Source organism: Cryptomeria japonica, chromosome 1 (genome assembly GCF_030272615.1).
Source record: "Cryptomeria japonica chromosome 1, Sugi_1.0, whole genome shotgun sequence".
Classification (NCBI taxonomy): Eukaryota; Viridiplantae; Streptophyta; class Pinopsida; order Cupressales; family Cupressaceae; genus Cryptomeria; species Cryptomeria japonica.
Window position 1 is genome coordinate 365,881,891 of NC_081405.1, and position 27,009 is coordinate 365,908,899.

Here is a 27,009-nt window from a genome sequence, read left to right on the forward strand (position 1 = left end):
GAAGGGACTAGAGCGATATTGATATATTAGATTAATCCATGCAAAATTTACGTAAGGACAAGACATTGCAATGTTTTGGAGGGTCCATGGTATGGTAAAAAGATGATAAACAAGAGTTTTGAACGTGAAATGATCATCATTTTGAGCATGGAGACTAGATCGCTCCTGTCCCTCTCCAAGGGACCAGAGCGATTTGCTTTGGATTCCTTGTTTTGCTTCAAGACCAAGCTAAGTCAAGACGTCTTAAGATAGCATATGGTCCAAGGCATCGTTTGAAGACAATTTGCAAGAGTTTTAACGTCCAAACATTGCTAATCGAGGTAAAAGTCTCCCATCGCTTCTGTCCTTTGGACAAGGACTAGGGCGATATCATTAAAAACACTCACGTTCCTTCAAAGATCAAGGCGACATGAGGATAGGAAATGCGAAGGACGACATTTGGAGGACATTGCAAAGGAAATCGAAGTGTAAAGTTGCCAAGGTCAAGGAGAAAACATGGATCGCTCTTGTCCCTCTCCAAGGGACAAGGGCGATGGTCCCTTTAAATACGTCCAAACACATAATGAAGCGAATGGGAATGAGCGCAAAGGACACAAGCAATGATTTTTTTTCGAAGGTCAAAGATACAAGAATCATGCCAAAGATGGTAAATCGCTCCTGTCCCTCATCAAGGGACCAGAGCGATGAGGTACGTCCCTCTATTTACATATTTTTTGGCGCTAAATTAAACAATTCAAATTTACTTTAAATGCTAAATCAATTTAAAATTTAAAAAAATCCATTTTTATTGGCATTTAATGTCGCGTTAACATTTATTAATTATTTTTGCCTTATTTAAAAATCGAAATTTGCAATTAAAAAACGCAAGGCATTAGTAATTAATTAATTAATTAATAAAAAAATCGATTTGAGCGCTCATATATGGAGGTCGGCCTTGTTATTTCATTGCAAATCATTTAAAAAATGGTTTTGTTTTTATTAAGTCGGCCTAAGGGGTAAAGGATGCAAGCGCTATATAAGGGGGGTAGAATTATCATTTTCTACATCATTATTTTTACCTTCCTTCATGCGAATTGAGAAGAGGCGAATATAGTGCGAGTTTCATTCATCCAAGGGTGGCGCGCTTAGACATTCCAAAGGTGGTGCGATTTCAAATCAAAGGTGGCGAAGACACTCCAAAGGTGGTGCGAATTGCATTGAAGACCCAAAGGTGGCGCTAATATCATCTTGTGAGGAGTGCGAAGTGTGTTTGAAAGGGTGCGAATTCAATCCAAAGGGTGGCGCTTTATCCAAACCAAAGGTGGTGCGAGCTTGAGGATACACCAAGAGCGAATTTGAAGATCCATCCAAGACCACGCCTAAGGCGAATTTGCTAAGGACTTGGAGATTTGTTAGTGCGAACTTGAAGATCCATTTGAGACCAAGTCCAAGGTGATAATTGAAGATCACATTCTCTCCAGAGGTGGCGAAGTCAAATTTGAGGAGATCATATTGAAGATTATCTTTATACCTCAATTTTGCTTAGGCAAATTTTGTTTTTGCATTCTAGAGTTAGCTCTCTATCGAGGTATGGCGATTTAATTGTTATTGCTTTATTCATTCATCGTCATATTTCAAATTTTGAAATTTTGATTCTTGAATTTCTCTCAGCTCAATCGTTGTATTTTAGGAAATGATAACTCTAGGGACTTATCATGAGGTTTCCTAAAATCTATCTCTCTTATCTACGTTATTTATTGCAAAATCTATTTCTTATAATGAAATGTTGTGTAGGTATGGCGACCCCAAAGGCGGGAGCATCCACCAGTCGCTCGGCTCTCATGAAAGAAGATCAGAAGACTGAAGAGGTGGAGACCAAGATCGTGTCCAAGTGGAGTAACATTGGAGATACAAACTTGGGGAACTTTAGCACGAAGAAGTTCCGAGAGGTCCCTTACATCGGCAAGCCATCACCTGTCGCCCGGAGAATAATAGAGAGTGGCATTATCAAGGCGGCCGGTTTTCCTCCAGCTATTCAGTGCCACGAGTTGATGATCGAGTGTGCCCGTCATTACAATCCACAGTCCAGGACAATTGTGTCCAATGAGGGAAACACTTTGGCGTACCTTTCAGAGGAGGCCATAAGTGAAGCCTTCCATCTTCCAGAGCACAGGGACATGATATACAAGAGCATTGAAGGAGCCAGATCAGTGTACGATGATGATCCAGATGCTTGTCTAAGCATAATCAACAAGAACTGGCTACTCAAGAGTCGTCCCCGTCTGAGCAAAGTACCGAACACACCACACCGGATCGATTTCCAAGAGGAGTACAGAGATTTGATTACCATGCTCAACAGAGTTACAGGAGCACCTCATGCCTTCTATTTTGAGAAATGGATGTTTTATTTCATCCAGGTGATTGTTCAAGGAAAGGGTACAATACATTGGGCTAGGATAATTAGCCATTGCTTAGACGTACAGTTGAGAAGACTCAGGGCTACTAAGTCCTTCCACATGAGTTCATATGTCATCTATGCCTTAATCAGGAGCGTCGAGTACGCAGGACTACCCCACAGAGGAGTGATTGGAAGAGGACCCGGCGAGGTCAGAGTTTGTGAATCCTATACCCACTTGCATCATCCACCAGGGAAGAACTACAAGTTAATCAATGATACTTTCACGATGAACATCACAAGGACGTTGCAAGGAGGGATTCACAATAGATTATCTCAGGATGCCCAGGAGTTAATCAAGAGGTACGGTGCTTGGTTCATTCAGTTTCCCAAGTTCACTTACATTAGAGTGTATGGATGTCCTTTACCTCCATACATGTTGCCGAGGTACCCGACAGATAGAATTGTGTTACTTGAAGTAACAAGGCAGTTGGCAGCATATGTGAAGGCATTCAGACACAGACATCAGAATGGAGTTCAGGTACCTATTATTTTGGGTAATTCAGTTGAGGTATGTCCCAATGTCTCAGCCATGGATGACGCAGAGAGGGAGTTAGCCTTGTATCCTTTTTCATCTTTTGCTTGGAGGAATAGTTTTGATCCACATGGACATTTAGAGGAGACAGTCGGCAGAAGATTTAGACATGAGTACCAAATTGAAGATTTTATGATGAATCTCCTAGATGATCTTGAAGTAAAACGCAAGATACATTCTAGATTGCCTTTGGATTTCATCAGGAAATGTAAGATTTACAGAGTAGCCGACCAAGCTCAGGACAACGGCAGGCACATCCAATCTTCATATGATAAGGAGAGCAAAACAATAAGTTTGAATTGGAATGAGCCCGAAGCCGTGGATTTAGATGATTTGATGGCACCAGTCTTGTCTTGTACTCGCAGATGGGTAGACATTCAACATCAGAAGTTGAGAGAACAAGGCATAGCCATGTCTTTTACTTTGGAAGAAAAGCCAGCCGAAGGTGGAGCCAGTGTTAGTGAAGGCAATCCTAATCCTAGGAATTCAGGTGAAGGTAACCTTCGATGTGCCAGTGAGGGCAATCTCCATCCGAGAGGTTCAAAGAGAAAGGAAAGATCAGAAAAGAAAGAGCCTTCCAAGAAAAAGCAAGGTGCTAACAAAGATCAAACACCAGGTACTTCTTCCAGGCCAGAAGATAGAACAGTTCGAGTAGAAGAATCCATGGAATCGATGGTACAGAATGATAGACAAGAGGAAGAACAGGCACAGCATGTTTCATCCGATGGATCTCTCCAAGACTATGATTTAGATAATGATAATGAAGTAACATCTCCTCCCAGACAAGAAGAAGTAGTACACAAAGAAATTCAAGTTCAAGAGACAAGATCAAATATCCCAGATTGGTTGAAGGAAAGATTGACTAAGGTGATCGTAATTGAGGACGAGGACAGTGCAATCGATCTAGAGAGCCTTGTTGGACGCTCACACATGACAACAGAGAAGAAGAAGGCTACAAAGATGTCCAAGATGATTCGAGATGAGACTGGATCTAGAAAACTGCAGATAGCTACACCGGCAGCAGACAAATATGAGGGTGAGATCCTAGCAGAAGACTATCATATACAGACTATTGAGTTAGGACCATCCACAGCAGAGCAGACTTTAGATGATGCCACCGACACATTTGAGGCACTGAAGGACAAGTTTAGAGAAGAAGTAGAAAAGAATAGAAAGCTTGAGAGAGAGGTCGGTGCATGGAGAACATATTTCAGTCACATCAATGAACCTTTGGGACGTCAGGATCCAGTTAGATCACCATTGCAGGCATTGCCCCTTCAATCAATCAATGAAGCAGAAAGATTCAGGAATATGGTTCAGCGTACATGTAATTGGATGGATAGATCTCACACGGTGGCCATTGAGTTTATTACAAGGATGTCGAAGATCACCCATCAGGCTATCCAAGTTCTTGAGATAATCCACAGATTGATAGCAACAGTAGCTGCATTTGCCCATACCAAGGACGTTGTCATCCCTGTCTTGAAAGTTATAAGACATACATCTAGAAGAATTTTAGCACAAGAGAAGATCTTGGAAGGCGATTCTCACAGTTTGTTTCAGTGGTCAACCTTACTCCATATGAAGAGTGTTCTCTTTGAGGACATCAGTGTTAGACGTGGTCAAGTTGAGGAGGTGATCAATCCGATCCAGGACAGAGTATTTGAGGTACTTCGTACCATTCTTGGCAGAAGGATCGAGGTCGAGACAGATGTGGATTTACAAGAGTTTGAGGATAGAATCACTATCATCTTTCGCAAGGACGCAGATGTTACAGATGAGCAGTATGATCAAATGTATGCCACCATGCTCCTGATTGATAGAACAAAGGAACTTGAACCTACTTGGGACACAGCTCTTCTAGATGCATTTGATCAGGTTATCCACTTGGAAGAGAGTATCAAGAATCTTCCCGAGATTCCAATCACAGAAATCGAAGGAATTGTGACAAAATTCATTGCATATGCTAAAAAGGAAAATTGGAAAGGGAATAAGATTCTAGATGAAAGGTTGTTACAGATGACATGACATCTTATTTCTCATTGGTTGATACCTCCTAGATTTTTGTGCCAAATTTAATATTTGGCTATGTATTTAATATTGTTCAGTAAAAAGGAGGTCATTTGTAACAAACCCTAATTAGGGTTTAGGTGTCATGATCTTGTCCGTTGATTTACTTTCAATCTGGACCTTTCATTGTAATTGGGGATGCTATTTATACCCCCATTTTCATTTCATTTGTAATGGTCAGTTAATAGAGAAGAGAGTTAAGAGTGAAATAGAGAGATTAGAATTGTAAGCAATTTTTATTTTGTAGCAAGATTGAGTCTTGAAGAGAGAAGTTCAAGCAATTGTTGTATATGATGACTTGGAAATCAATAAAATATTGAAGTTATGGTGTTTTGTTGCAAGTTTCTTGAGTTATCTTCATGGTTGTTGGATGTACTTGAATCACGCTCAATCAAAGTAGTTTGTTAATTAGAAAGACTAAGTGTGAGATTTGATATTTGGTAGGATTCGCAATCCAAACCACTAGCTTCTTGCTGATTGTAGGAACGCCTTGTGTGGTCGACTGGAAAACACCTTGAGTCCTTAACCTTCAAGCATTTTCGTATCTAGGATATGTACCTTTGTAGTAGTGTCCTTGGTCTTTGATGCATTGAACATCATTATTACCTTAGAAGATCGCACTAATTTCAGTTGAGTTGTTGTCTTATGGCGAAATTGAAATTGGTTGAGTCTTGCCAAATCTCATCCATGCTAAGTCGTTCATAGGGTTAGGCTAGATTAGACCTCTTAAGCCCTATCTTTTTCCATTTTTTGAAAGTTCTTTTTAGATTAGTGAAATCTTCGAACTATTGAATCCGTAAGAAGCCTTGAAGGAAACAGCAAATCACATCATACCACTAAAAGCTTGTCCACACGTGGAGACCCCACTAAAAGAACCTTGGAGTCCATCTAACTGATCCTTTTTGCAGATCTTCAGCAGTTAGAGACTATTTTCTCAAGAGAGGATAAGATGCCTGTCGGTATTTTATTCTGTGTATGATTGTGTACAAAATACACGTCAACAGGACCACGGGTCCCATCATCCCCTGCGGTCCTGCATGCGCAGGTCCGTAGGGAATGAGGGGGCCGCGTGGTCCCCTCCACTCCCTTGCGGCCACTTACGGTGACTGCAGGGTAGTGGGGGGTACCATTAACCCCGCGGTTTTCAATAAAACTTGCGGCGGTTGTATTAAATACTATGCGTGCATGCCTTCCGCTAGCCGTCTCATGGCAATTTTTGAATGCCGTGCGTTACAATGGTTTAAAGTTTGAAATACATTTTTATGCTTTATATATATATATATATATATATGTGCATTTTTATATGCAAGAGAATTACATTTCCAGATTATTGAAATTCACACAGAGAAGAATAGATAACAGGTATGTAAAAAAAAATATTAATGTTAGAGAGAATACAGATTAAGTTCCCGGAACAACATACAATAGAGAAATAACCAGAGAGGGATTATTTATTCCTTTGTTCTTTACACAGGGAGATTTATTCATAGAGAAGAGAGATAAATTTATTTGTACACACAGAGAAAATTTTTCACAGAGAAGAAATGTTAATTATATTATTACAAAGGATTTAGATAACCAGAAAATGAGAAATCACAGAGAGAATGATCACAGCGAGATCTCTTCAAATATACGTTTCAGATTTTAAATCAATAACCAGAGAAATGATTCTGGAGAAAGGAGATAAAGATTGTTCTGATTTTAGTTCTTCAGCAAGAATCAATCTAAAACTTAATAAGAAATTTTAAACGATTTAATCTAATTCCTATCAAGAATTTGAAATATATGGATCTAACTTCTTAAACAATGGATCTAATACTTATCAAAATTTGAAACTAATGGATCTAATTCTTATCAAGAATCTGAAAATAATGAATCTAATTCTCATCAAAATTTGAAACAAATGATTCTAATTTCTTAAACAATTTAATCTACTTCTTATCAAAAATTTGAAACTAATGGATCTAATTCTTATCAAGAATCTGAAAATAAATGAATCTATTTCTCATGAAAAAACAAACTAAATTTGAAAGAACCTGGGTGCTTGAAAATGGTGTAGAATCCTCTATGGATCTCCCTTGATCCTTCAAACTTGAAGAGAAGTCCTCCAAAGCAAAAATCTTAGCTGAAAAAATGAAAATATGACTACAAGAGAAATTTTTTTGAAGAATTTCTTTTATGGAATTACCAACTCCTCTTTTTGAAAACTTGTACATCTTTTATAAGAAAAAAACTCCAAATTCCACTACCTAATTTTTTAATTAAAAAATAGAGATTCTCTCCCAATTTGGCCTTCATGCAAATTGATTAGACTTAGTGGGAGGAGTTACATGCAAGGTGGTGGAGAAGCCTCTAGAAGCTTCTTATTCTTCCTACAACATGTGCCATAATTTGGGTGAGGAAATTTAAATAAACAATTAAAAAAAAGTATATTTTCTATGTGTGTGTGTGATTTATTATTTTTATTCCTTTATAATATTCATTCAATAGTTTAGCCAAAAGAAATATAATAGAGTTTGTATTTTAATCCAAAGGTGATAAAGGAGGGTTGTGACAATAACAATAAAACAGAAGGAAATTCAACTTAAATCGGATAATATAATGCATTCAAACAATATATGCAGCATGTCATGGGGAAAATTAACACAGAATTCCTAAAAGCATGAAATCATGAGAAATTTATTAATAAACTAATTGAAATATAATAAATATTGTACTGAAAATTCAGATAGTCTGCAAAACTTGGGCACGGTGGCAACAACAATTGGAGACTTCCTGGGGTAATCTCCAGAGTCCTGAGTATTAGATGAACCCAAAATCTCTGGTTATCTCCAAAATCAGAAAGGATATAAACCTGTAAAAACAAATTCCAGTTAAATTCACATAAATAATATTTTATATAAAAACTGATACACTGAGTACTTGAATACACAATGGTGAAGTGTGTGCAATTATGCGAGACTTGATTAACCTACATCTTCAAGGTTTTAGTAAAATCCACAGGGATCATTGAACCTTGGAGCTGAGAAACACTTGCAGGTTCCCAAATAATGTCAGTATGCTTATAATAGATTGGTATAGCTTAGTAGACTTGTATATTTTTTGCTGTAGTTTTGTTCCGTCGCCAGCTAGGAGTCTATAGCCCCAATGGAATCATTTTTGGTATATATCACTGCATTGCAACTGCCACTAGTCACACATAACTTTGGTAGAGATTGCAAGAGTTATTTCATGATGGAAAATTTTCTTTCAATTCATTCATTTAAAAAAAAAATTGATTATCTTTGCTAGGGCGATGAAAGTCTGATAAAGGATTTAGAACCACTTTCAGCAATTAGAGTACTACAAGTTAAATATTTGCTCAAAAGAATAACTATCCTATTTATTTGTTTATCATCCATTGGATGCTTCAAGTGTGCATTTAAATTGAATGATAACCCTTATTTCTTTAAGATTCTTCTAGATCCAATCTTTATAGAAAAACTGTTCATGTAAATTTCGTAGGACTATGATTCTGATTTTTGACAAATTTTTATATTGAAAATATCCAAAGTACACCTTGTTGCATATGATTCCCCTTTCATTTCATTTTATTGTGAACTTTAAGATGATTTTGCACAACATATTTCACACAAGACCAAAATAATACACCAAAAGAAAACCATGACAAGAACACAACAAAAATGAAATAAAAGCAAAAATAGAACCAACATAAAGACAAAATGAACACCTAAACTGTGTTGTTGGTCGGGATCGTGTGGTAACTTGGATATAATAGGTGAGGTGTGGACTTATAGGAAGAGCCAAATTTCTTCTATCCATAGTTTGTAACATAAATTTATTTTTAAGTGAAAATCTCAAAAATCTGATAAGGATTCAACCATAAAGGTCTAACTTCACTACTTGTCCCTTTTCTCCATGTGCTCTGTCCTACATCAGTACCAAGTTTACAATTCTGAAAGCCTTGTGAGTAGCCTTTTTATCAAACTACCTTTTGACTACTTGCTGTTTGCTGAAAATTTTCAAGGATTCTTCCTTCAATTCTTCTATGTGAAGGGAAAAATGAAGGAATATTCCATTTCGTCGTCTGCCATGTAGGATGCTACCTCACCAAGAGGTCCCACAAAGTAAATGACAACTTAGGAAGTTAATAACTTAGGATAAATCAATTATGCAACAATTAATTAAATAACTCAACATGTTAGGACTCTAAGGTTGAGACACCTTAATCCCAACATTTTCCCACTTGTTGAAGACTTGTCAAAAGTCTACGACATGAACTTATTAGGAGCCAAAATGATGAAACCACATCATCACAACCATCCATGAAACCACACAATCTTAAACATGCTTTCGTGCTCCATCAAGACATTAGCAACAACATCCAAGATGTCCACCATCTCAGGCAACAATTGATGTCATCCTCCAACATGCCACCTATGGAAGAAAAGGAACAAGCCAAGGTGAATATGTACCAATCCAAAGAACACAAGCATAAGATCCTAGTGATATCAAAGGCTACAGGATATTACCACCACTTCATTGTGCTCACAAACTATACAAAAGAAAAAAAAAACATCAACTTCAAAGCCCGTAATCGGAACACAACTACAATGTAGTCCTCTAGAAAACAAGATAGAACATTAGCTAGAACATCAACCAAATTGACTGCTCCCATCTAACTCATAAACCCACAGGATTGAAAATAGCACCCATAGCAAGTGCTAATCCATCCAATCACACATACCTCAAAGGTATCCAACATCAGTAAACTCATTCCACCAGTATAACCAATCCATAAATTGCAAGCAAAAGCTCCATGCTCAAATGACTCGATGAAGACCAAACACATCCAAGAACTCCCACTGCATGGGTAATGCCATATTTGAAAAGATCAAAGGCATACTGAGTCTACCAATCACAACACATAGAAAGTGTAACCATGTAGTACCAAGGACCATCCACAAAGGTATGCAAATCTTGCAAACAAACTTGCTGCAAAAAACATCTCTCCCAATAAGTCTCCACAACTCTCCCAAATCCTCCACATCCAACAAAGGAAAGAGATAAAAGAACCTCCATGTCATCACCAAAAAACAATAAATTACAAGTGACAACACATGACCACAAACTTGTGATCACCATGGCTCCACCTAAGATCACAAAAAACAATATTATTTGAAGGCAAACATCTAGGAAGATAACCAAGACCAAAGAGAGAACTTGCAAATCATAAGAATGTAGTATGTCCTTCTACATACACCTCTAAATGCAAAATGTGTCAAGTATGATCTCCTTCGCAACCCCAAGAGAAAACCATAACAACATCCAAATCTGTTCAACTTCAAGAGATCAAACATAACATCTATACCATGTATCCATATGGATGAAAAAACCTCTCAAAGAAGATCAAACTACTCCATTTCCCATTTCAGGAAATCAACCCACTACCATCCCCTATGATCATCATAAAAGAAAACACATAACAAGGAGATAACCATAATGTCCATCTCTCACAATGAATCCTCCAAAACTGTTTGACCGTAGCTCAAGATCCATGAATATGAAAGAAAAACATAAAGCACTTGAGAGAAACAATGGGCAATACCTCTCAAGTGATTAACCACTGAGAAGACCAAAAGTGGGGGAATGAGAATGCTACTCCAAGATATCCGAGTCAACATGACTCATCTAAGAACAATCTCCTCATAGGTCTCTGTTGAACTCACATCCAACCAAGGTGTAGACTCCTTAGGCTTCCAGCTGAAATCTCATAAAGAGTAAGCATCTAAGAACATGTCTCTCATCTCAAGAGAACTACAGCCACACCTGAGTCTCCATGTATCCATGAGTACCAACAAATAATCAATCCATGCTGAACTTTAAAAGCATCTTTGCACTTTCATGAAGCTCTATTGCATATGAACAATGCACACAATACAAAGAGAACTCACTAGACCACTGACAAAGCTCCAACTATAGATTTAGGAACCCAGTATGACATCATGATCTAACCATCCCCTCCGAGGATGTCACATGCTCCAAGTGAACATACCATGGTCTCAAGAGCAACATATCATGCCAAAACTCTAATGCGCAATCAAGAGTATACCTGTAACATGCTAAATCTAAGCAACTGAATAAAACAAATTTACTTAATTAAACTTAAGAAACTAGCTACAACTTTTTTTTACAAAAGGAAAAGAAATCTATCTTTTCTAAGAAAGTAATATCTTCAAACAATCATAAATGGTTTTATAGCTTAAACTGAATAAGAACTAACCTGTTAACAATTACATAATTAATCATCACGAGTAGTTTAGGGTTTATTGATTCTTGAATTCCAATTTGAATTTTTAAGTGTCACTTCTTTATGGAAGAGGGGAAGTATCATCGGGGTGATTTTCTGCCCAACTACAAATTTATCTTTTCCCCATGCCACTTCCAACTGGAATGGCCCGATCCTTTACAAGGTAGAAGTAGATGTTGGATCTAATGCCATTTGAGATTGGTGTTTAACCCTACACAACCCTAGTCAACCACACACCATAGGCAACTCCTAACTAGTACGACCTCTATCTAGGTTGCATATCTGGACCGATTGATCTGATTGATGCATACTCATTGTAGCGTCACCTTGGCCAAAGGTTTTAATAAGTTTGGAACACGTCAATGCGTGTAGTCACTGTTCACCTCCCTACTTGGCTAGATGAAAACAAGTCATAGATTTACTAGCCATCAAGATTTTCTCTTATGCTACTACATACAGACTTAATTTGAGGCTTACTTGGCTCTACAAAAATGTTTCAATTTAAAAGAAAGTAAACATGATATAAATGCACATTGTTATTAATCATTCTCAATGAAACTCTTTCATTCATTTAATTACCTTGTTGATGTTATCTGTTGGTTCCATATTTGTGCTCACGAGCTAGCTAACTTGCTCTCTCCTGTTCACAGGTATGGGAACTCAGCCTAACAACATGCTGTAAATTATCTTTTCAATTTTTTATAGTTCCATAATTCACATTAGGTCTAAAAGTTTGCTAATTTGCAGTAGTCACAAAATTTCTGCGCTTATCCTTTCAAGGAATATCAAAATTCTGATTCCTAACATTTAGTTCAATGTTTGGTTCTACTAACCATCTCAAAATGTTAGATTTGATACTAACCGTGTCTATGCTTTTTAGGTGTAGTTTGTATAGCTACTTTGGCTTGCTATTGAGTCGTGGCTTTTCATTACAAACACTATTGTAGCAATCCGTGTTTCCATCCTTGGGAAAATTCTGAGTTTTTAAATGTATTTAATACCATTATATAGCATCTATAACATTGCTTATGTCATTATTTCCATTTACATTTTTGGTATAACTTATCGAATTACTAGCAAGGTACATTTACCTTTTACTGTTCTATTTAGCCTAATCATATAGGTTCGGGAGCAGATTCGAGGACGCAAACCCGGTTCGTGGGTTCGGGCAAATTTTTTTTTGCCTTTTGGGTTTGTGGGTTGGGTTCGTCCGTACACGTGTATATATATATATATATATATATATATATATACAAAAATTTAAAGAAATATACAAAATTACAAATCTAAATACATTTAATAGTATGCTACTTCATCATTGATCAATGTCAAATGCCAATTCAATTGATAGTTCAGAACTTCAATAATATCATATTATGTCATATGCTCATATGCCATATAATATATATCAATGTATAATAGAATCATATATGTCCAAGTTCACGATTCAAATGAAAATCATTACAATTACAAATTCGACAATAAAAAATAATAATTGTCTTCTATCTTCAATGTTCATCAATCATTTTTTAATGTTTAAAAGTCACTTTGATGTGACTTAACCCAATTGGTTGGCTGGGTTCACCCGAGTTTGCGCCTGGGTTCACCCAAGTTTGTGCCTGGGTTCGATCGGGTTTGGCCAGGGTTCACCCCAAGGGCCCTAGGTTCCTTGTGGGTTTGTGACCAGGAACCCATAGGGAACTCAGGGCCCTTGGGGTGAACCTTGGCCGAACCAAGCACAAACCCAACACGAACTAGGACCCACGTGAACCCAGTTCGTGTTAGGGGCCTCAAACAGGTGAACTCGACAACTTAGCATTAACACCTATAGAAAATAAATGTATTTGCATAGTTACCAGGTTCATGTTTGCAAGTGGGCACACCCAGACCAGGTTCATTCGGGTCCAAGTTCGCGTCTGGGTTCACCCTAGGGGCCTCGAGTTTGCTATGGGTTTGTGGTTCATGGACTCGCAATGAACCCGGGGTCCCTGGGGTGCACCCGAGCACAAACCCAACCCCAAAATCTGCCCAATCACTTAAAAGGTGACAAAAACAATTTAAAAAACACTTTGTTTTTCTCTTTTTGTCTAATTTTTTCAAACCCCCACTTCCAACCCACAGGGAAGTGCACCCCTTCTATCGTTGGTTTTTTCTCACATCTAATACCTTGTGTAGCTTATCATTGCAACCCCTCAAATCCATTAGCATCTCCACTCCCAAACCCCCACTAGTTAGTGGGATCTCTTGTCATATAAGAAATTTGATTACAATGAGGGGGTCTGGGAGTGGAGACTAGAATCAAGAACTTAGACAACTAAAATTATCACTATTAAATGCCAATTGATAAAGATAAATATTAAATATTTAACTATCAATTGGCATTTAATATTTATCTTTATCACTAACATTTTCATTTGAATTGTGAACCTAGACATATATGATACATTGATATATATTAAATGGCATGACATAATATGATAATATTGAAATTTTGAACTATCAATTGGCATTTGGCATTGATCAATGATGAAGTATCATACTATCAAATGTATATAGTTTTATAATTCTGTATATATATATATATATATATATATATATATATACGGACTAACCCAAACCCACAAACCCAAGGGCAAAAAATTTTTTGCCCTTACCCATGAACCGGGTTCTTGTACTCGAACCTGGACACGAACCTGGACCGGTAACTTAGATATTTTGTTTTTCTATGAATTTTTGGAGCCATATACATAACTAGGGTATCTCATAGATTTTGTGCATTCTTTCATCATTGATATCAATACTTTCATGTCTTAAGCTATGAGCTTCATATAATTTTTTCACAAACATCTTTGACAACAATTGTGCAAAAGTTATTGAGTAGGACAAACAGTGCTGGACATGGCGAACATTGCTCTAAAGCGTCAATTTTCTATAGGGTTATATAAGTTAAAAGCTAACATAGACACACTATATAACTTTGAAATAGTTGTTTTTTATTAGATAGTTCCTAACTGGTGCAGGATTGATCTATCCTTGAATATCTACATTATAATTCAGATTTGCAATTTTCTTATGAGCCTCATATGTTTACACTAGTAAGTTTGGAGTTGTTCATGAATTTTCCATTTTGTAATAAATAAACTGAAATGTATTTATTGAGAAATGTTTGTGATGAGATGGTTCCTTATGAATGCATATTTGATTTCTATTGATATCTGTGGTATAATTTTGGTGTGCAAGTTTCATATGAACCTCATATTTAATATTTTCCATTTTTAGGGTGCTGTAAAAGTGATGGCAAAGGATCTCATTCGAACAAGGCATCAAATAACAAAGTTTTATGCACTTAAGTCACAGCTCCAGGGGGTCTCTCTACGTATTCAGGTGTGTTTGTATTTGTGTGATATTTATATGATTTTCTCAATCTTTTCATGATATGCATGGAGATACATAATCTATTGGATTCATTATTTTTTATGCACTATATCTTGTTGGGTGTTGAAATTAGAGTATCAAAGTACCATACAATAATTGATACATAATGCAATTGTGTGATGTATTTGAGGAATTTTGGTTTGTTTGTTTTTAAATTATATATTGTCATTTAATGTAACATCTTTCTTTCATCAAAGCACAGACATCTACGGCTTAGTTCTTATTTAGATCACTTAGTTGGATTTGCATGTTTATTTAGCCTTTGTTACACTTAGTAAATGGATAATTTATTAAAGATCTGATCCTTTCCAAGTTCACATGATAATCAAGAGAGAGCTTCTAGAAAAAATTGTGGGATAATCTTTTTTGATCAACATTTTGAATCAAAGTCCATTATCTTTTTAACTTGATAATGGGTCACAGAGTGTGATGTGAAACATTGCTTCAAAAAGCTTATTACACAGTTTGTTTATTCTAGCAAGGAAATTAGCTTCTAAGATAATTCTAATCATCTTAAGCACTCTCATGTATAGATGCAGATTGATGCAAGAGCATCCTTGGTCAACAGGCAATCCTATATCAGCCAAAAAGAGTGGTTTACTTTTCTTTGTGTTATAGGGTCTTTTTTTTCGCATTTGGAGTTAGAGTCTGCAGTTTTGTCCATATGTTTCAAAAGGCTTCAAGATGCTACGGCAGTAACACAAAAGGATTGTGTTGTGGTATTCTTGTCACACTTATTCATAGGAGGTTCAAATTTCAAGTGATTTCCTAGCCTGTTGAACAATCTGAGGTGCCCAGTAATGACCTGATTGTGTTATCAGCCCAGAACTTGGATGGCACTTTGCCTAACATGGATTTACATGTTTTCTTTTAGATGTCAATTTTGGGAAGGATTTCTCCAGTGTTTCAAGTTTTCATCCAAGGAAGGTGATTCAAGAGTATCCTAGGTGACTCTGCAATCAGCACCAACCAAAAAGATTTACTTTTTATGCATTGTTGTATTTTTGGCTTTTGGTGAATTTTTGGTATTTAATAAGCCAAATATGTTTGTTAAATATTTTGGCAAGAGTTGAAATAGACCTATGGTTATATTTTTCATGTATTTTGGTGGTATTTGAACTGTCAAAAATTCAAAAATTGCCAAAGTGGGCATTGAGTTTTGGTGGAGCCAACATGCACTTCACATGGAACCAAATATGGGAGAAATTCAAATTTTGGAAGTTACCATTATGGGACCACTCATATTTTTCCCTCTTAAATGATATTTATTCAAAATGGATGCCAATAAGGAGTTATTGGATAGTTTCTAATTTGGGGTCTTGTTGAGTGGAGTGGATGGCCTAGCTGACCGATATTATTAGCAGGTTTGGTGGTGGAGTTGAAAATGCTTCCAATTGTCATTTAATGAAATTTCTAAAGGGGAAGAAGCTTCCCTCTTGTTTCCCACAAATTCCTTAGCCTAGGGTTACCAAACCACAGTGGGAGGTGACTCAAGTGAAGTTTTAGCAACTTCAACTTTGACCTTTCCATTCCAGACTTAGAGATTTCTGAATTTTGAAGTTGAAGATTGGAGAACTTGGAAGAATGCCTGGAAAGGCCGTATTGCTGCTGCAAATAAACCATTGTTGCCGGCACAGTCACAAGGTTCGAATTCGAATTCAAATTCGACAGCCATGAAATTCGGATGAAATTCGGCAAGGGAAAAATTTGAAAAAAAATTTGGATAAAATTCGCCTTCTATAATTTTGTTTATTTTTAAATATATGTATACTTGTAATAAATTATCAGAATAGCGACCCTTGTTGGAGAAAATCCAAGGGCGACCCAGGAGTTGCAGACACCCATGACCCAATAGATACAAAGCATATACAAAGAATACTTACGACTAGCTGAGTTGTGTTTAGAGGCAGATAGCAGTGCTTTATAGAGGAAATTCGATTAAATTCAATTTTTTTTATAGAAGTTTGAAATTCGATTAAATTCGAACCTCATCCATGAAAATCGCCGTATCCTGTGACTTAGGTTGCCGGTCTATGATCAGACCCATATCAGATTGGAGAGTGGTATTGTGAACCCAATAGGCTCACCTAGTTGTTTTGTAAAGCTGTTCACAATTTCTGTGACAATTTCTATGAGTTTGCTTGAATAATTTTGGGGTTTGAATCCATCATATTTGCTGTCATAGATCTGTTTTCTTGAGTGTTTGGAGTGTGTTTCAGATGGTTATTGAGAGGGAAAATCAGTTTGGAATGATGTATTAAGATGCCAATAAAGTTGGCTCTTTGTTATGTAAACTTGGTTTGGATTTCAATAACAATTTTCCTTGTTTTTTGCATCAATTTAGGTATTCAATTAACATTGGTTTTCTGATTTCAAATCAGATTTGCATAAGTTTTGAAGTTAGTTTCCGGTGTTCATTGAGGGTTATTGCAGCCCTTTACATCAGAAGGAATACTTGTTCATGCCCAACTTTTGAATTTCAGTTCTTGTTCATTCATTAAGTGGATTCGTGTCATGAACCATGTGTTTAGGTTTCATTGCACTGCTGGATCTTTGCCTTGGTTGCATGTGTTTGGATTTCAGAATGATCACTAGAATAGCTAGATCAATTAGAAGACATAACAAGGTCAATGGAAATAGAAAATTTACTGCTTGTGTATTTATCTGCATTGAATGGACAAGCTAGAATTGTAACAAGGCACCAATTTTGGAAGGTCATTTTTCTTTACGGGGGATTATAACGGGCTCTGTAAGGTCATTTTTCTTTATGGGGAATTGTAGCAAGTTCTGTTGGGAATCTAGATGTGTATAAATACAAGTCCATTTGTATGGTAAAATATCTCGTGATCAATCCAAGTCTGTGTTCGCAAATTGAAAGAGATCTATTTTGTAAATGTTTCATCTGTCCCTGTGTAATGAACTAAATTTTGTAATATTATATTCAATCTTGTGTTCCATTCAGGTCTCTATGTTGTTGTGTTGTTTTGTGTGTATGTAGCTGAGCAGCTTGGTTTGATAGTCCTTAATTGGATTCTTAACCCTGACCTGCATCATGAATGATCTCCATGAAAAACAGATTTGCACCTCCACTTTGAAAGAAAAAAAGGTGCCAACAAGCCCGAAAGTGTTTTGAATCCCCTTTTATATACTTGTAGTTATAGTTATGAATATGCACTTGTTAGACCTTTCCATTGAAAGGATCAAAAAGAAATTCTAAGCTGACTTGAAGGAAAGATGCCTGTGTTTTTGGCAAACATACCTGTCCTCTTAATTTCATTCTCATGTGTTCAGTCCATAGTCCTATTGTGACGTTTTCACACATCGCCCCATTGCAAATGAGGGCCCCCACTTTTTGCTTTCCATCGTAGGTGTTTTAGGTTTAGTTGTCCTAGCTTGGCAGTGCTCATGGTCTTTAACCTTTGTTTATGAGAGGGATGTGTCTTGTCATTGGGGTAGGTCATGGTTTGAGTTTGGAATCCATGGTAGAGTGTTAGGATCGAGTTTGAGGACAAATTGTTGGAGGTTGTAAAAAATTGTCAAATGTAGTCATGTTGCAAAGTTGTCAGGAAAGATGTCAAGGTAAGTGAAACCAAGATTTCCTCCTAGGGGTTTTTTTTCCACCGTTTGTAGGATGGTCAAAATCAAGTGTTGAGTGATAAGGTTTGCTTCAACACAGTGTGAAAAACAAAATTTCCTTGTCGTGATCGATTTTCCACCCTTGAGGAAGGTTTGCAAGTAAAAGTGGAAAGAAAGAGTGGAATTTCCTCGTTGACCATGAATTTCCGCCCTTTGATAAGTTGGAAATCTAAACTTCCTAGTTTCCTTATGGAGGTCAAATTCCCACTCGTGGAGATCAAGTGTTGAATGAAAAATGAAGAAAAGGAAAACTCCTAGTTTCCTCCTAGGGGTCATTTTTCCACCCTTTGAAATCAAGTGAATTATCAAGTGTAATTAATCGAAGGAAAGGAAGTGAAAGTGGAAGCTTCCTCCTATGGGTCAGTTTTCCACTCTAAGTGAAAATGAAGAAAGAGTGGAATTTCCTTGTTGACCACGATATCCCACCTTTTTGGAAAGTTCCTAGTTTCCTCCTAGGGATTGATTTTCCACCCTCTAGGTAAGTTGATGAATAATGCAAGAGAAATCAAATGGGGAAGGATGAAAAACCAGGAACTTCCTAATTTCCTCCTAGGTGTTGGTTTTCCACTCTTGGGAGATGAGTTGAGGTAAGTTAAATAAATGGAAGGTTAATTTCCTCCTACCCTCTCTTGAACAAAATCACCTCAGATGCTAAATATTTGATCAACTAAGATGACTCCAAGGTTTCTATGATCAGTTCTTGACATGTGGGTAACTCAATGGTTTGATTTGAACTGCTGTTTTCACAAAGGGACTTATACAATTGTTCTAAAGATTTCAAACTTATCATGAATGGAATAGGTTTGCCAATGATTTCAAATGACTTAGGATTTTGCAATTTGAGCTCTCAATCTATTTCTAACCAAGATTTTCAAATAAAATGCAAAAGGGGGAAGGGTTTAGAAACTCTATTCTAATCCTATCTTAAACCTAGAATGCAAGAGATAGCGAATGATTCAATGAAATTCAACTAGTCTAGGCTTTGTCATCAAGGAACAACTCAACACAAGCTTAGTGTAGTCATCTAAGGTAATTTTATAGATGTTCAAATTCATACTAAACAACATCAACACCATCAATTGGATGCATATCAATGAGTAAGCACAAATTGAAGTTAAGTTTGATTTTAAATTCCAGTTGACCATACAAGGCAAACTCACAATCAACAAGAAGCTAGTGGTATGGATAAACAAATTTCATTCAAATGCATTCAACAATTTCTTTCATCCAACTAAAATACTTGAAAACAAATTCTAATCTAAATTTTGGAGGTATGAGAACCACGCATTGCTTCAAAATCTCATAAAATCACCAGACTTCAATGATTAAATTCAAACTTGCAGTATATAGGCGACAATTCTCAAAATTTTCTCTCTTACAAATGAGAGGCAAATGGGTTTATATAGAGTCTCCAACTGAAATGAATGGCCGAGATTCATTTAGAATCAAGGGCCGAGATCATGCCAACATTGCCCTAATTAGGGTTTACATCAAAAAGGAATAAAAAAGGAGGTCCAATGGGATGACGCCTAGTCATCAAGTAGGGAATCTTCTAGAAGATTCCAGTCTTCATCCCTCTCTCTAGCTACATACTCCACGAATCTAGCTAAGACTAAGTTGAGTTCATCATAACACTGGGTAGACCCTCCTGCTGCAAATCGATCACATCCAAGGCATCTAAGAAAGCATCGAAAATGCTTTCCCAATTTGGCATAAGCTTTTGCAAGTTGTTGATGTGAATCATGAGAGAAACCAAATCATCTAGCTGATTCTTCCTTATAGATTCCAACTGTTTGAAGTAAATAAATTTCATCTTCTCTTTCAACTCTTCCAAGTTCAAATTGTTGGAGGCGTGGACAACTTGTCCCAATAATTCTTCAATAGATGTAAGGATCTTGGATTGTATCTCTTGGATTGATCCCTCCATCTCCATGCACTCCTGCTTTGCATGATCATACACTGACTTCCTCATGGCCAAAGAACAATACCAACCATGGAAATCATACACATTGCCCTCTTGAACAACTCCCTCTTGGATCAATGTAGATGTTGGAATTCGCTTCAACACCTTGAGGCAAGGAATAGTCTTTTCCTGCACAGTTGGAAATCTTCCCAAACTCCTTCCAAGTATTGTATCCCGAATATGAGCATTGCTTTCTTATCAAATGCTTGGACAAACTGAGCTAGGAAATCATCCGCTTGCCTCGAAACATCCTCTATCCATTTACCAACCTCTTGATATGTCTTCCTCATCGCCTCATGATCAAAATGGGATCCATGAGCAATAGCAATGGGTGAGACAAGGGTAGGATCCTCATGCCTTAGGGAATTCATCCCTTCAATATATTCCTTGAGTCTCCCATTCTCACTCTCAAGCATCTCTTTCTTTTCAATAGTCTTGTCTAACTGTGCCCCAATTGCCTTGACGGTATCATCTAGCTCCTAGAACTCTTGCTTCTTTGTAGTAGATCCAAGGTCAATTGTGGGAACTTGATAATCCATAGGAGTGATTGTTGGTTGAAAATTTTGTACAGTTGGAGAAATATACAAAACTGTGGTTTCAACCACAGCGTGTGAGTAAAACTCTCCTAATTAAGGGAAGGCTCCCCCTATCTAACTACAACTTTGAAAATAAAATAGGATGGGACAACAATCTTTCTTCTTCTTTCAAGAAAGACAATATCCTTTTCTCTTCACAGAAAAGGATAGCGATTTGATATAAACAGCAGTAACCACTTTCAAAATGAAATGAGAGAAAGGAAATGAAGTTTCTAGAAAGCACAAAGACTTCCGTCACTTCCTTCGGGACGAGACAGCAATATCAAGCTCAAAGACTTGATTATGTGAAGTCCTATCTACCCTTTTCTATACTAATGCTATAAAGAACAAATTATAACAGCTCAAAGACTGGAATATCTTATTCTTTTCTACTTAAAACAATGGGAACTAGTATAAGCTCAAAGACTCACAGCTATTTCTCACAAAATTTACTCCTAAATTATCCTAAGAACAAGTGAAAGCACAAAGACTTACAGCTTCTCTCAACAAAATATTTATTTTAATCTATATTAACCTCAACTACTTGTAGCACAAAGACTGCAAATCAGATGTGATTAAGCTCTTTAAGAAACACTTGCAAGAAAGATAATATAGAACACAAACTCAAGTATGTAGCACAAAGACTCAAAGCTTGAGCAATTTCCTTCCATTCCTTTCAATTTTGAATTCACACATGAAAGCTCAAAGATTTCTTTGCTGTAAATTTGGCAGAGTTTTTGCTTGCTTTCCAAAAGATAAAGATTACAATAGACCCCTCAAGTATTTATAGAAGAGGAGTTTTGAGAAAAAGGTTGGAGGATCCTAACAAACTTGAGAGATTCTCTCAACCACCAAGACTTATTCAATAACTAACTAAGACTTCAATAACTAACTAAGATTTATTCCAACTACAGTCCTAATTGAACACAACTTGTAGTTGCTTTACATGTAATTACAAAAGTGCAAGTAATGAGTTAACTTGCATTTTACAAAAAAGCTTTTACATGTAACTTGTCAAAAGAAAAAATACAACTAAAAAATTACAAATCTGGAAAAATACAACTAAGTGTTGAAAAACACTTAAGTTGCAGCACGTGAAGAGATGAATCCTTCAAACTTCTGGATGATCATTTGTAGTTCATCAGGATCCGATTCATGGGTGTTCTTGGCAACAACCATGGTCTTCACAGTGGTATCATGGCATCGGAGGAGCGCAGAGCTGTTTTTCTCCAGGATGGACTGGATTTTATGCAAAAAGATTTGGTGTTTCATCAACATTTGAATTGAAGCGGCCGAGAATTGTTCTCTCCTCCATTCATTATGAATCCTCATCTGTAAATTAGCAAGAACTTCTTCTGGAATTAGCTCTCCATCCTGACTTAATATGTTGCAAGAGGCCTTTTCACAATGAGAGACAATATCTTGAAAAACTTCACCCTGTAATCTCATTGTATCACCAATCTCCTCAATGAGGGATTTAAGAACAAGGGCCTTATTTTCCAGAAGCTCTTCAAATTCCAAGTACATGACCCTGGAAGAGATGATGGCATGTTCCTGTAGAACACTCAACTGTTGTTGAGGCATGGTATGCCAGATTGTCAAACTATCTTCAACACTTTCTAGATTCTTTTTGAAAGTATCGGAAGTCTGATCCAGTTTCTCTTCAACGGTTTCCAACTTAGACATTATCTGAAAAATGTCTTTCATCACTTGTGCACATAGATCATGAAGTTGATCAACCCAGGAATCCAATGCTTGTACCTTCTGAGCAGCCCTTTCCACTCCACGAATTGATTCTTGGGAACCGGAAGAACCTATGGAATTACTCCCTTCAACAACAGGTTTTGTGATTTTATGAACAACTGCCATAAGTTGTCGGTTTTCCTCTTGTAGCTTGTCTTTCTTTGCTAGAAGTTCATTACACCACTGATCCAATGAAGCTATAGAAAACTGAGTATCATGTTTAATCATCTCATGCGTTTGCTTACCCAATTCTATCCTTGTAACTTTGTAATCAGCAACTGAGATTTTTTCAAGTGTCTTATCTGCAATGGGTTCAACAATTTCAGCTACCTTTATCTTGTTGCTGTCAACAATTACTCTGGAGATAGTCTTGGCCTTTTTAGCAAGCTTGGATCTAGATTGTTTTAGTCGCTGATAATCAAAGGCATCAGGTGAGATTTCTTGCTTCTTCCTTTTTGGAGTAAAAGAACTAAGCCATGGAGGTAAAGCCATCAACTCTCCTTCAGTAGCAGTTGTAGGCAAAGGAGAAGCAGTTTTTGTTTGAATAACTGTGGTCATCCTGGGAGGAATATTTGTTTGGATGGTGACCACGGTTTGCTCAGTAACCAATGGGCATGAAGATTGCCTCATGAATTCTTCAAAACCAGAAGTGGAGGTATCAATTTCTGACAGCTGGATACAAGCAGGAGTATCTTTAGGAACTTCCTGCACATTCTCTTGTTGATGATCAAGAGGTGGCTCGTATGGCGAAATAGGAATGGCATTCTGAGGAGATTCATCCACAAGCAAGTCAGGAGGAAAAAGGGGCGTCTCAATGGAAACTGGGGGAATAATCTCATGAGGCAAGTTCGATGCTGGAGACTTGGGAGCATCATCAGATTGCTGCCCTTCTTCTGGATTGTCCAAATCGATCACCTGAACATGAAACCGTGACTTTTCCTTCTCACAAACTGTCGCCTCCTCAGGAGGAAGCACTACTGTCCGACTAACTTGCAATTTGATCCTTGTGTCCGAAGATGATGCACCTTCCTTGTTGTCAACCTGAATCTCAGACTTACGTCCAAGAGGCCCCGTAGAATCATCTTCTTTTCCAATCTTGATTTTTATGAGTCTAACAACATTACTTTTCAGCCAAGTGTTGGTGTTAGCCAAGATAGGCTGAAATCTCTCAAGAATGGATATGCACTCCTTGTGTGACCATTGGATTAAAGGAAGTGGAGTTTCCTCAACCCTTCGTGAAATATAGTCAGGATCAAGTACGTGCCCGTCGTCAATCATCCCTTGTGGAATATCCACCAAGTTCAAATCAACAACTTGCTCAACAGTGAGCCTGCAGTAATCCATCTTCAGAACCTCGACCTCTGTATGGAGATCTACCCAGATATCCTCAATGCGATGCACGTGCACGAAGGATTTTTTGATCTTCTTCTTCATACCCCGGTAATCAAAATCAGCTCTGGACTTAAACCTTTTGAGCTTAATTTCCTACATTTCAGTCTCCATGGACTTGGCTTTAACGGATGTGACAAGAGAATACCGGCCAATTTTAATGGGCTTGTTGTAGTGATCCCCATTCCAACCTTATGTCTGGCAGACTGATGAGTGTGGACAGCCATGATTTGTCTTCCCAACTCCATAAGAATGATCTTATTAGTTGGGTATCTAGGAAGCATGTATGGCTGCCCACTATAGCATCCGATTCTCATATAGGTGAAGGTCGGGAACTGTAGAAACAAGCATCCATACTCACTCACCCTTTCCCATGCCTCATTTGATACCCTTTTGTTCTTCAGAGTTCTATCAAACTGACACATGAAGTAACCGAAGAATGCATCTTGGACTCTTCTAAAATGCAATCTGCTTGGTCTCAAAGGCAATTGATCATAATATTCCCATACCAGTATAAGCGAGCGATCACCCTTCATAGAAAGACCTGAAAAATGTCTAAGCGATGTTGCCAAGTACACCAAATATGAGTTCATGTAGAAAGTCATGGTGGAAGAGACTGTTGAAAGTTATTCACACAAGGCATCGCTGATGACTTCTCCCCATGATATATGATGGGATTGCCTTATGAACATGACGAACTGGTACATCCAGGGCTCAAAAAACATTAGAATGTTCAAGGTCCATTATCCTGCTGAGGAAGGTTACGATGTCTCCTATTTCCCATTTGAAGTCACAGTGGTACAACTTAGCCCACCTTGAGAAGGCGGCTCATGGCTCATGGACCCACTTGTTGATATGTCGTTTACAGTCTTTTTTCCTTTTCACATAATACTCAGCTACACTCTCTTTGGAGATTTCCATGTAAACAGGTGCGGGAGGTATTCTGAAGACTTTCTCAATTGTGTCTGCACCAAGGCGGATTATTGCTTTGCCATCATCATTTTTAATGATTCTTGTCTCCTTGTCAAAGTGATGGGCGCAAGCGAGAACAAATTCTGGTTCTAGGGCAGCCATCGGGAAAGAAGATGCGTGATGGATATGGCTGTCCAACAACCGTTGCATATTGCTCTCTTGTGGATCCTCAACCCTCTTGACAAATTCTGACATGTCCACATGCCCTATCTCTGTATCTCTGATATGATCCAAAGGAGAGGAAACTTGGGAAGGCGCAACTTCGTTTTGGTACTTGTCATATTTGCACTTCATCTTTTTTGGAATTGGTGATGACGGCAAATCTGACATTGATGGACAACTTGGAATACTGTGATGAAGACTTAAAAGTGTTAAGGCAACATCATATTCAGCTGCAACTAACATTTTTCCTTCTTCAAATGGGAAAAACTTTGACTCTTGCACTCCACGATTTTTGTGAGAGAAAGAGGGGAAATAAATGGAAATGGGGGAATCTTGACTTTGACCAATTTCGGATCTTGGGAAAATTTTTGCAAGTATACAAGTTGGAAAGAGCATACATGCAATCGATTTTTTAAAACCCGAATGCAAGTACACTTGTAAATTTGCAAATGGAGAAATGGATGGAAAATGAGAATTAGACTTGCAGAAAATGACGAAAATGGAAAGTACGGATATGGGTGACATGAATGGATAAAAATGGGAAAATCCGGGAATGTCATTTTCATGAAAATGGGAAGAACTTTTCAACATGTAATTCGGTTCTTAAACTTGATTTTGAAAGGAAGGGTATTTCACATCTTTTCAACTTGGAATTTTAACAAAAAATGGTTAAATTCTTTAACCGTAAGGGAAGAACAAAGATTTCCAGCCAGCTTGTAATCGGGATTTAAAATCCTGAATTCAAGTAAAGAGGGAAAATGGGGAAGATCAATGCAATTCAAAAATTGCATATCAAAGGGGAAAATCTCTCTCACAAAACCGATTTTTGGGGCAAGAACAACATATTTACAAATTTACAACTAGAAAGGAAAATAAGAAAACAAGAAAACAAGAAAATGAAACAAGAAAAGAAAAGAAATCATACCTTGTTTCAAACTGAAAATGCCTCTCCAAAAGATGATCAATCTTTGGAAGAAAGAAGAATAGCTTTAAATAAAGAGAATCCGCAATGCCAAACCCTTGCCACGTTTTTTCAAAAACGCTATTTGCATAAAAACGTGGTGTCAAATGCAAGAGAAATGGCCCAAGAAGGGGTCAAATCTCCTTCTAACCTTAACGCCTTACCATACTAAGCAAAAGTGATTTAGGAGATTGCTGATTCGTGGCATCTTGAAGGAGAAAATCGTGGTTTTTACCAAAAATGTGTTTGCTGTTCCAAACCAAGAAACCAGCAATCTTAACCTCCAAATGGCGTGAAAGGTGTCTATAATTGCATGAGAATAGGAAGGAATCCTAAATGCCTTCTACCTCCAAAAATTTCTCAACAAAAATCTGCTTAAAATTATCAAAAAACGTTTTTTCCTTGTTGATCGGGTTTTTTGGAGAGAATGACAAGTTTAAAATAGCATGAATTGGAAAAAATTGGGTTTTTGGGATGCAATAACAAGTTTAAAATTGCACTTTTCCCTCAACAAGGCAAAATCGGGTTTTTAAAATGCAATTACATGTTTAAAATCCTTCAAAAATGCACTTTATAGAGAAAATCGGGTTTTTTTGGGCAAAATAGCAAGTTTTAAATGTCACTTTTCTCATTTCTAGTCAACATCGGGTTTTGGAGAGAAATGTGCAAGTTTAAAATTACTTGTAAAGGGAAAATAAAATCCCTACAACAAATTATAATTCACTTGCACACATGTAATAGGGGTTTAAAATCCCTATTACAAGCAAAAACCATTAAAGTAGGGGTTTTAGAAAAGAATTAAAAGTTTACTTGTAACTTAACCA

General features: G+C 37.2%; 1 protein-coding gene across 2 annotated transcripts in view; it reads left to right on the forward strand.

The window, feature by feature from the left end:
- Window positions 1–27,009, forward strand: part of LOC131069115 (vacuolar protein sorting-associated protein 2 homolog 1) — a 120,129-nt gene that overhangs the window by 71,923 nt on the left and 21,197 nt on the right. For both annotated transcript variants that reach the window (XM_058004429.2, XM_058004430.2), the window contains exon 3: window positions 14,629–14,733. In XM_058004429.2, coding sequence (XP_057860412.2) covers window positions 14,629–14,733 — 105 coding nt within the window. The remainder of the gene's footprint in view (window positions 1–14,628; window positions 14,734–27,009) is intronic.